At 41.6% G+C, this 12,377-nt stretch overlaps 1 protein-coding gene across 1 annotated transcript in view; it reads right to left on the bottom strand.

The window, feature by feature from the left end:
- The window catches only part of ADCY8 (adenylate cyclase 8), a 187,119-nt gene that overhangs the window by 20,195 nt on the left and 154,547 nt on the right, over nt 1–12,377 (bottom strand). The window contains exon 13 of the mRNA XM_030553838.1: nt 4,932–5,013. Coding sequence (XP_030409698.1) covers nt 4,932–5,013 — 82 coding nt within the window. The remainder of the gene's footprint in view (nt 1–4,931; nt 5,014–12,377) is intronic.

Genomic DNA, 12,377 nt, shown 5'->3' on the forward strand with positions numbered 1-12,377 from the left:
AATGCAGAGCTCTGCAGAACTGAAATATTATTCCAGTGTGGTGGGTCATAAATGTATAGCTTTCCAGCGCCCTAGTTTGTGAAAATCCTTTCTTTTCAGTGTATTTCATAGCACCTTAAAGTGCCATACGTTGAATTAAAAGATAAGCATGCTGAGCTCTGGTCACATTTTGCAGTCTAGCCATACTGCAATGTACTTTAAGTGAGAATCAATTATTGGCTTGGAATTTCCTATCTATCTATCTTTCTATCTATCAAATGCTGAATGTACTCATGAAAAGCTACCTGGAAAAATAGGGTAAAATTAATCTACTGACAGTAAGGAATAAATCTGGCCTAAAGCAACCATTTCTGAACTAAAACAAACAGAGAGAGTGATTGGCTCCAGTTTTATAAGGACTCTTGATAGGCTTATCTGGGGTGGAGAAACAGGGGGACTTGATTCAGCTGTGGCTTGTTTGGTCCCTTGCTGCTGTTATTGAAGCCTCCCTTTAGCTGCTTAAGCAGAGTGTTAGAGGTAAAATTAGCTTTAGCTGCTATCCAGAGAGCTAGGGCCCTGGAAGCATTTCCCTATATGGATTTTGTCTAGAAACATTTCTGTTTTGTAGGGGAATTGTACGTGCTGTTCTATTTTTGATGTATTTTTAAGGTATGTTCTAATTCTATGTAATTTGGGCTACATGATTTTTGAATGAAATAAATACTTCAGTATAGAATAACCATAAGACTGGGACTGCCTGAAATGTCAGAACAGTTTTCCTGTACAACGTCATTTCAAAATATTGCTGTAAGTCAAATGCTTTTAGAATATAATTTTCAGGTTAAGAATGCTTGTTTTTGTGTTAAATTAGATTCCTGGTATGGAAATATTTGATTTATGTTGATACCATATATTGCTAAGGGAACTATTTTTAATTAGGGGTTTAGCATGACTGATTTTTCCAGACTTATTGGCTGCACCGGAGAGTCTTTAGGAAATTCTCTCACTGTGACTAGACAGCCTTGCTCTGTCTCGATTGTGTCTAGAGAAAGCAACTTAAAAGCCTGTGTGTGCAATATTAGGGATGGACTTGAAATGAAGTTTGTGAACCTGCATAAAGAACGGCAGACAGCTAACAATTCTGAAATGGAAAACACTCACATTTATTTTAACACGAATCTCCTGTTTAATAAATCTTCCTATAACAGCATGCCACAGCCTATTCTATCATAGCTGAGTGAGGAGAGGGATGAGAGACTGTCGGTAGGTAGCTTTAGCTAAAGGCATTATTTTCTCCTGCAGTCTAAACTTCTATAATAATAATAAAAAGAGATATACCTATCTCCTAGAACAAGAAGGGACCTTGAAAGGTCATTGAGTCCAGCCCCCTGCCTTCATTAGCAGGCCCAAGTACTGATTTTTGCCCCAGGTCCCTTAGTGGCCCCCTCAAGGATTGAACTCATAACTCTGGGTGTAGCAGGCTAATGCTCAAACCACTGAGCTATCCCTCCCCTGCTAAGAAGCATATGTCACACAGGATGAAATTCTGCTGTATTTCCTACTCAGTGTTCATATGGAGACTTGCAGAATGCTTACCCTTAAAAGTTGCTAATCTGTTTGCTTTATCCCTATCTTTAAAAAACTGGCGTCTATTTCAGATGCTGCTGCAATTCAACAGGTTTCATGGAACATAGAACAATATAGGATGTTGGATACAATGGTTTTGGCAGGAATAGCCCTAGGCCAAGCAGCACACCTTTATGGTGTCCCCTGGAAGTTGTTCAGGGTGACCTCCCTGCTTGCCCTCCAGTAGAACCAGCCTGGGCACTGGGCAGGTACATTATTAAATGCACAAGTGGCTGCTTTTGTATAGGGCTAAATTCTCAGTGTTCCTAGTCCTTGTGCCCTGTGGTGCATTTCACAAATCTCCAGCAGGTAGATTCATGTTATTATCTGGCATCTCAGCTTTCATTTAAAAAATAGTAAGTTTCTAGCCTCATGGTTGCAGATAAAAGCTTGAAAACATGAACCTGAAAGGCTCCAAGAGCAGAGGCAAATCAAAAGAACCCAGAATTTACTATTTTTAAAATCTCATAATTTTTAAGCTTATCTCATGATTGCCAAGCCATGTGTTCCAAAATGTGGCTTACTAAAATCCTGATCCTACATCCTTTTCATTTCCTAAACCTGTTTCCTACATTCATCTTCTCCCTTTGGACATATTAAATCAATCACTTCACAGCATTTCCCCTCATCCCTAAAATATTCTGAGCATGGTTCCTTCATCATATCACTCCAGTTTTACACCAATGCATGCTGAAATCAGTGTCTTTGCTGCAACATCATACTGGAATAGCAGCATGAAGAATCAGACTGTCGTGTTTTTTATTTAGCATATTTGAGGATTTTTTGCTTTTTGTTACGCTTTAAAGATTTTTTATTTTATATATAAATACGACAATCTTTTCTATGTTCTTCTCTGAAGTGCTTTTAATGTTCTGTTTCGTCCACTTCTAAGACATTCTTTCTACTCCACACCATACAATACTATGTAATTTGAAAAACAAACAAAAATCCCAACACAAAGGCATTTACAATTATTTCAACCCCTTTCTTGCAAATCCCCATTATCTCCATGTTTCCATAGTGATTTCCTTATTTTTATATATCTATTTCTGGAGAGCTGGGCTCTTTCTTTGACTTTTACATGCTTTCAATATATTGCTGAGGTGAGTGGAAGCTGAAATTAGGAGACAGCAAGGAACATAAGGTGACACAGTGGCATATTATATGCAGCATATTATTAAGGTTGCCTGATGTTGCCCATTATAAAATCCTGTTTTCAGTTGCTTATAACTTTGCCAAACTATAGCTGTTTTGACTGAAATTTTTCATGCTAGGTATCTGCATCAGGGTGTTTTGGGAACATTTCAGCCAGAATCATTTAGCCATTTCTGAGAATGAGGCTAGGGAAAAATACATTTTGTCAATGTTAAAAAATATGTGGGCAACCGTTATTGAAAGTTCTAATGCATGCCTATGTTTGGAGCAGGGTCCTGAAAATTGGCAGGGGGTGGCCTTTGTGTCAGCAGTGTGAATTAGCACAGGGCAAGGTTAGACAGGATGGAGCAGAAGGGGTAAAAGCTTGGGGGAAATATGCAGAAGAGTCTGTGACCATTAGAGAACACTCTCCCCACAGAGCCTGGAATGGAACCCAAGATTCTTAAATCCCACCATTTTTCAGTAAGTATTTATTATACTACTGGCAAAGTGTGCTTCTCATCCCCTTCTAGAGCAAGTCCCCATAGAGGATGACAACCTACTAATGCTATCAGTTACTCCATTAGCTCAAGTGGCAGAGATCTCTGTGGTGGATCTAAAGGTTCCAGCCCTGCTGATTACCCCATATAGGTGTCAATATGATACCACGTAGTGGAATTTCTGTTTTCTTCTGGTTTTTTTTTTAACTGGGAAATTACATACAAACAATATTGAAAGAACATTAAGGTTGCAAACTCAAGCACTTTAAATGTTAGGAAATGCCAACATAAGCATTTCCCATGTAACCTTAATTTAGCCCTTTTGTGCACATGCACTGATACTGCATTTAATTATATGATCACATGCTATTTTTTCTATGGCTAAACGTCAAGATCTCCAGAAATAAGAAGTGATTTAAAAACACCTAGGACCATGTTCTGCCCTGATTTACAATGTGTAATCCGTTTGCTTGTTGCAAGTCAGGGCCAAATTTACACCTCAGTGTAGTCAGGTAAAGTAACTCTGCATTATTGTCCAAATCCTAGTCTGTGTAAGAGCTGGTCTGAATCACAGCCCCTGCATTTGTGAGAGCACAAGGGCTGCTGCCAAGTTGATTGTCCCTAGGAATAATTCCCTGGAAAGAGATTAAGAACATAAAGAGCCATGCTTTCCCCATACTCTCCTCTCCTCCCAGATGGCAGAGGGGAGTATGCCGCATCCCCTAAAGGGCTGTAGCAAATTACTCCTATCCCCACCAGCCCAACCAGGGAGCTCCAGGAGGCATTGCATCTTCCTGAAGCAGAATGACTCCAAATGCCACCCCCTACCCCAGAAGTGCTGTTCCTTCATGTTGCTCGAATGCAGCACTGTGGTTTGATGCCACAACTTAACCTTGCACAACTTGGGGTGTTCTAAGGGCTTGATCCTTCAGTAATTACTCAGAAAAAAACTTCAGCTGAAGCCAAAGGGGGGTTTCCCTCACTGGTCTAGGACTGCTGAGGGTTAGATCTTAACATTCCTACTGTATAACCCCAAGCAGTTTAGACTTCATTAGAGACTGACACGGCCCTAGATTGGTTTTGCAACAACTTCAATGAGGTTTTACGTTTAAAATTCCAGAAGCACAGATGGGTTCAGATCCTGGTCCCACCTTAACCATAACTCTCAATTTCAGAGGCATTCTAGGTAGAAAGTCTGGCCTAATGGTTAGGGCACTCACCTGGGATGTGGGAGTTCTGCACTCAAGTCCCAGTTACTTGGCCTCTCTATGCCTCCCTTTCCTGTCTCTCAGTTGAGGCTTGCAGCATTTCCCTGTCTCACAGGGGAGTGATGAGGGTGAATACATCAAAGATGGTGAGACACTTCAGTACTATGGCTATGGGAGCCATATAAGTACTTAAGATACACAGACCATTGCACATTTGGCCTCTCTCCACTTTGCAGTGCATGCACAGCCTTGAATACTAGTGCATACTGCTCTTAAGAATCACTAAAACTGCACCATGTTGGATGTGAGCCTTCTTTAATCAGTCTTTGCTATGGCTTATTTGACATTACATTATTAAAGGTCATATACTCAAGTGGATAAAAATATTTGCTTCAAATGGCAGCTGGTATTTTGAAAGTAATTATTGCTGCATCCTGCAATTCTAGTTTGTAAAGTGAGCAGTTACAGTAAATGTTTGCTTTACCTGTTGACCATGATAAAATACGGCTAACAGGAACATTGCCATCAGTAGCAAGGACGCCTCCTTTGTGCCCAGGAAATCGGTCCTGGAAAGAAAAAAACCCAAAGAAAAACATTATTATTGATTGGTCAGTATTTTATTTTAATCAGGGAGGGCTTTAATTTGGCAACCTATGTGCTTTTCTACAGTTTGTTGTGAAAAACCTTGGCATTTAAAAATATAACCAATAATAATTAATTCAACAGTACAAGACCGTAATTAAAATGTTCACTGTCTAATAACCAATGTGTTGAATGATTAAACTGAGGCCTCCAATGGCAATCAGAAGATGCTAATCCTTCCCCTCCAACCGTGACAGAGAAGCCATGCATCAGTCACTCTCTTTGTGGTGGTGATCCCAATGGCAGCAGTAAGTAATAAACAGAATTGACATGATTAAATAGATCCTTAAATGAGGAATCCACACTGCAGTCCTCTCCCAATCCAGGCTTCAGAGCTATTGGCCAGGATGATCTGCAGCATCAAAACCTACTTGGCAATGAAGAAGGGGGCCTATCACAGACTGTGTTATGGTTTTATGAGTCTCTAGTTTGCCCTGGTCTTGCTGGAGTTTAGAGCAGCTTAGTGGGCCCAAAGGGTCCATTACACAAGCTGGGGCGAGCACAGTACACTCCTGCTGCACCCCTAGAAACCTCCTTTGGCTCCCAGCATGGCCTCTGTGCCGGGACCACGGGACAGTACACAGGGTAGGAACCAGCTATGCTGGCTTTAGGCCAGCTGAGACCTCCTTTCACTGAAGAAAGTCTCAGCTGGCCGAATATAATCAGCATCTGGCACCTTTTTGCTGGTGGAGCAGTACAAAGGGTCTGGAAGAGTGGAGAGAATCTGACTCTATATCTGGGATTATGACCTACAATCCTAACTTCAGCTGTTAGAATATTTTGCCTGTGCCTAGCACCTTTCATTCAAGGACTTCAAAACATTTTACACACATCGACAAAGCTTCTAACCACCCTTTTGAGGTAGATCAGTATTCTGTCCATTCTACAGCTGGATAAGGAGAGGCACGAATAAATGATGTGATTTCCCCAGGTGTCTGGAAGTCAGTTGCAGAGCCTCGAATAGAACCCAGGAGTTCAGACTTTGTCTTCTACTCTAATGATTCTCCTGACCTGAGCTGGTGAAATACGGCAAACACATTATTTACTAGATCCGGCTGAGAGAGTGATTTGAGTAGAAGACAAAGTCAGGACTACTTGGTTCTATTCCTGGCTTTGCAAGTGATTTCCAGACATCTGGGGCAAGTCAGAAAATTTATTCGTGCCTCTCATTTGAATTCCAAGTGGCTGTTTGGTTAGATTATGCTGAGGCCCTTTTTAATCACTGTCGATGAATATTCACATAAATAGGTTTTGTTCACACATTTATCTGGGAAATGTCTGTTCATACAATTGCTCATAGTTAAAAAATGAAAAAAGGTATTTGTGTATGAATAAAAGCAGACACCATTCATAATTGCAGCAAAGAATCCTGTGGCACCTTATAGACTAACAGACGTTTTGGAGCATGAGCTTTCGTGGGTGAATACCCACTTCCTCAGATGCATGTAATGGAAATATCCAGGGGCAGGTATATATATGTGTGCTAGCAAGCAAGCTAGAGATAACGTGGTCAGTTCAATCAGGGAGGATGAGGCCCTGTTCTAGCAGTTGAGGCGTGAAAACCAAGAGAGGAGAAACTGGTTCTGTAATTGGCAAGCCATTCACAGTCTTTATTCAATCCTGAGCTGATGGTGTCAAATTTGCAGATGAACTGAAGCTCAGCAGTTTCTCTTTGAAGTCTGGTCCTGAAGTTTTTTTGCTGCAGGATGGCCACCTTAAGGTCTGCTATAGTGTGGCCAGGGAGGTTGAAGTGCTCTCCTACAGGTTTTTGTATATTGCCATTCCTAATGTCTGATTTGTGTCCATTTATCCTTTTCCGTAGAGACTGTCCAGTTTGGCCGATGTACATAGCAGAGGGGCATTGCTGGCATATGATGGCGTATATTACATTGGTGGATGTGCAGGTGAATGAACCAGTGATGGTGTGGCTGATCTGGTTAGGTCCTGTGATGGTGTCGCTGGTGTAGATATGTGGGCAGAGTTGGCAACGAGGTTTGTTGCATGGATTGGTTCCTGAGCAAGAGTTATTATGGTGTGGTGTGCAGTTACTGGTGAGAATATGTTTCAGGTTGGCAGGTTGTCTGTGGGCAAGGATTGGCCTGCCACCCAAGGCCTGTGAAAGTGTGGGATCATTGTCCAGGATGGGTTGTAGATCCTTGATGATGCGTTGGAGGGGTTTTAGCTGGGGGCTGTATGTGATGGCCAGTGGAGTCCTGTTGGTTTCTCTCTTGGGTTTGTCTTGCAGTAGGAGGCTTCTGGGTACACGTCTGGCTCTGTTGATCTGTTTCCTTATTTCCTCGTGCGGGTATTGTAGTTTTGAGAATGCTTGGTGGAGATTTTGTAGGTGTTGGTCTCTGTCTGAGGGGTTAGAGCAGATGCGGTTGTACCTCAGTGCTTGGCTGTAGACAATGGATCGTGTGATGTGCCCGGGATGGAAGCTGGAGGCATGAAGGTAGGCATAGCGGTCGGTGGGTTTTCGATATAGGGTGGTGTTAATGTGACCATCACTTATTTGCACCGTGGTGTCAAGAAAGTGGACCTCCCGTGTAGATTGGTCCAGGCTGAGGTTGATGGTGGGGTGGAAGCTGTTGAAATCATGGTGGAATTTTTCCAGAGTCTCCTTCCCATGGGTCCAGATGATGAAGATGTCATCAATGTAGCGTAGATAGAGAAGGGGTGTGAGTGGACGAGAGCTGAGGAAGCGTTGTTCCAGGTCGGCCATGAAGATATTGGCATATTGTGGGGCCATGCGGGTGCCCATAGCAGTGCCACTGATCTGGAGATATATATTGTCATCAAATTTGAAATAGTTGTGTGTAAGTATAAAGGCACAGAGCTCAGCAGCCAGTTGTGCTGTGGCATCATCAGGGATAGTGTTCCTGACAGCTTGTATTCCATCTGTGTGTGGGATGTTTGTATAGAGAGCCTCTACATCCATGGTGGCTAGGATGGTGTTTTCTGGGAGGTCACCAATGCATTGTAGTTTCCTCAGGAAATCAGTGGTGTCGCGGAGGTAGCTGGGAGTGCTGGTGGCATAGGGTCTGAGTAGAGAGTCCATATATCCAGATAGTCCTTCAGTTCTCTCACTGTTTTGTTGGATATTTTGTTGATAGCAGATAACTTGATCATATCTATCTATCTGCCTATCAGTCTATTCTGTCGTAATTTTAGAATGGCAACAGGTATCTAGATCACTCTTTCTCTTATGTCACAGTGTTATAAAAAAATAGTCTTTTTTCTAACCTCAACATAGAATTCATCAGTTTGGTCCAAAACTCATATTATCAACAAACTGAAGTCATGACCTATGAAGGAAGGCTGAAGGAATTGGGTTTGTTTAGTTTGGAAAAGAGAAGACTGAGAGGGGACATGATAGCAGTTTTCAGGTATCTAAAAGGGTGTCATCAGGAGGAGGGAGAAAACTTGTTCACCTTAGCCTCCAATGATAGAACAAGAAGCAATGGGCTTAAACTGCAGCAAGGGAGATTTAGGTTGGACATTAGGAAAAAGTTCCTAACTGTCAGGGTAGTTAAACACTGGAATAGATTGCCTAGGGAAGTTGTGGAATCTCCATCGCTGGAGATATTTAAGAGTAGGTTAGATAAATGTCTATCAGGATGGTCTAGACAGTATTTGGTCCTGCCATGAGGGGGGGACTGGACTCGATGACCCTCGAGGTCCCTTCCAGTCCTAGAGTCTATGAGTCTATGAGTCATCCCATGAAAACCCATCTGATAATATTTCCTGACGGAAAACAAGGATATTTTTAGTATGCTTAGAATATACTGCCTTTTTGTAAGAGTAAGCATCTCCTTAAATATGCCTTTTAGCAACAACTGCCCTGTAACAACTGGTATCTTCTCACTGTCATTCATGGTGCCTCAAGATTGTCAGGAAAACTGGTTTCTAATAGTAACACTCACTGTTAAGTCCCAATCAACCTGACTCTTTTTTTAAGTATCAGATGATTTATATTAATAATAGCATTTGTACATTCTTTTCTACTAGACTTTTTCCCTAACAATCCAAGACTGGCTATGAACAAAGACAATTCTCCAATACATAACAATAAACCAAAGGACACACTGTAAATGTCACTGTAGCTAAGGGTAATGTAAGCTGATAAATATCTTTGTAATGCAATACATCTGTCCTAAATTGATTTGGATATATGACTATTTTGTCTGAAAACACAAAGATATCTGAAGAAAAATTACAATGTGGAATTCTCTAGATTTGGTCCAGGACTAGTCAAAAATGTGCATCATCACTGGCAATTCTGTCACTGTATGAGTGCTCAAGTGGCACTTAGACCAGGTCTACACTATAAACTTAGATCGGTATAACTATGTCACTCAGGGGTGTGAAAAATCCACATTCCTGAGTGACGCAGTTATATCCCCCGGAATAGACAACGCTATGTTGACAAGAGTGCTTCTCCTGTCGACATACTTACTGCCTCTTGTGGGGGTGGATTAACTCCGCTAATGGGATAAGCTCTCCCGTCGGGATAGTGGCATTTTCACTGAAGTGCTACAGTGTTTTAAGTGTAAACCTATCCTCAAATACATGGGACCCCCAAGAAGCACTCCTTGCAATTAAGCTGCATTTCTTTTGGGGAGCAGGGCTCCGGAAGCAGTGGAATAAGGTTTCCAGAGAGATACACAACACTTCCTTCTAGCCTCGAAAGATCCAGAGACAAGGGTGAAATGATGGCTCAATGGTAATTGATGGGAATTCAGCTGTTTCATCTACACATTAATGTTGTGTATCAAAGACTACAGTAGGTAATTTTTAGAGATGGTTCAAATGTGGGGATTTGGAAGTCCTACTCCCAAGAAAATTCTGTGCCAAAAAATTAGAAATTCTGCAAAATTCTGCAAATTTTATTTGTCAATAAATAAATGTGGAGGCTCCAGCATGGCAGCAAGGAGCACAGGCCACTGGCTGCATAGAGGTGGGAGATCCCTTCTCCCTCCCTGGGACATGGAGGGCAGGCCCAGCCCTCGTGCTGTGTCAGGATTGGATGCAGCCTCATGGCCAAGTCCGTGTCCTGGGGCTGAGGGACCGCAGGGTGATCTTCCACCTCTGTGAAGCTAGTCACCTGTGCTCCTCACTGCCATGCTGGAACCTTGTCATTTATTTACTGACAAATAAAATTTGCAGAATTTTAAAATATTGTGTGCAGAATTTTTATTTTTTTTGGTACAGAATTCCCTCAGGAGTAGGAGGTACACATCCCCTGTGTCTTGGAGGGCTGGCTGAGGAACAGCCAGGGGGGAGACTGCAAATCCACCCATTTTTGTCCCCATGGGGCAAGGACAGAACAAGAATGGAGGCTTTAGTAGCTTTAAAGTTACAGTAGCAGTTGTGGAGTACCTTGAGGAGAGTTTTCCTTCCCCTCAGGTCCTTGGGCTACATGCACATGGTTCAAAGGAAATATTTTAGCTCTTGGTGCATACGAGCACACGGATATACTACAGGTGGTTCATATGGCCACAGAGTTGCACAGATATTAGAGAACCACAATACCACTCATTTGAGATTTGAAATGGGAAGGATCTACACATCAAAACGGCTACAGCTTTATTTTTTTTTTCATTTATGAGACCTATATTAAGCCTGCCTTGTTCCATTCATGCATCTATGGCTAGTTAATGAGATGTTTCCTGCAGCAAAGAGGTACTGACTTGTCTAGAAATGAGACGACTCAGGGTAAATTTTTTTGTGTTTCTAAGGCCCTTTTGTCCCTCAATGTTTAATGACATGACATTACACTCCTAGCAGAGGACAGAAAATAGCAACACATGGCATGAATGAAATGTAACTGAGTAAATTAGCCAACGTCAGCAGGTAGCTCAGAGAAAGAAGATCATGCTTAAATATATCACCATGACATGTGATGCTTGTAGCTTATTATCAGTATTATTTATATTATAGTAGCTCTTGCAAGCCCCAAATAAAATAACTGCACAGCAAGAGAAAGCCTCACCCTGAAGGGCTCTGTAGGGGCTCACAAGTCTGCTCCTACATGTGAGCTGATGGATACAGTCCATTTAGCTCAAGCAGCAGCAGCTTAAGGCTTTAGATCTACTAGTTCGCAAGTTCAGTCCTTGCAGATGATTTGACTTATGGGTATTATTACACATGATCTAACCACTCAAGGGGGCTATAAAGTCATACTTGTGTTTGTGTGATTAACACATTCCATCTGCCCTGGGAAGTTCGTGTTGAGAATACTGTACACAGTCCACAACCCCTGCATGAGCCACCTCACATAATGACTCCCTTGGCCCTCAGGGATTGAACTCTGAATCTAAAAGCATGCAAGTCTACTGCAGGGGCCAAAAGGACCAGCTCCATTAACTCAAGGCAATAGCATAAACCTCTGCAAGTGGCCTGGCCACTAGAGTAAGCAAACATGCACACTGTGTTAATGTGGATTTCCATTACACTTTCTGAAGACCTCTAGTGCCATAGTAACAAGTAAGCCTGACACACTGTGTCATCTGAAACCCTCAGTCATTGTGACATCACAGATCTTATGCCTCTAATGTTGTTAATTAGTCTTGTGGATGCCCTAAACGTTAACTTTTTGAACCTTAAAAAGTAGTCATACAAAGCAGGCTGCAGCTTTTATCTAACAATCATCCAAAGTACTGATAGCAAAGGCTCACATTAACATCATACCTAAAGCAGCTTTAATACATTTTAAAAAGGGTTCTGAAGAAAACACGAGCCACTTCAAAAATGTTTAATATATGGTGTTGTCTGGAATCGTGATAGCTAAGTTCAAACTACATTTCAGCATTTCAAATCAATCCCTTCATTCAAAACTCATTTCTAATGCAACTTTTTCAGCCCCCTTAAAACTCGATGTCAGGCACAACCTTAAGTATGGTGTTGCTACTCCACCATATTATCTGAGGGAAGTACATTACGTACAATTTACATGCACAGACAGATTTTATATGTATATGTAAATTATGCTTAAGATTTTTGCATTATCTCTTAATTGATACTTATTGCTAATTACTGTTTAAAACTCCTGTGAATGTCTGGAGTTCACTTTTTCTTTTTTATTTGAATTGCCATAACATATGGATCACTTATTGACAGTCGAAACTATTTCCAATAAGCTTGAGACTATCACTCCAAATTCAATGCCTTGTTGGTTTCTTAGCCAAGAATATATTGATTCTTTCATTAACGGTTGTGAAATGCTTTGAAATGTATGGTTGAAAAGCACCATATCAGAGCTCAGTGTTATTATTATTTATTCAGGGCC

Source organism: Gopherus evgoodei, chromosome 2 (assembly GCF_007399415.2).
Source record: "Gopherus evgoodei ecotype Sinaloan lineage chromosome 2, rGopEvg1_v1.p, whole genome shotgun sequence".
NCBI classification, from domain to species: Eukaryota; Metazoa; Chordata; order Testudines; family Testudinidae; genus Gopherus; species Gopherus evgoodei.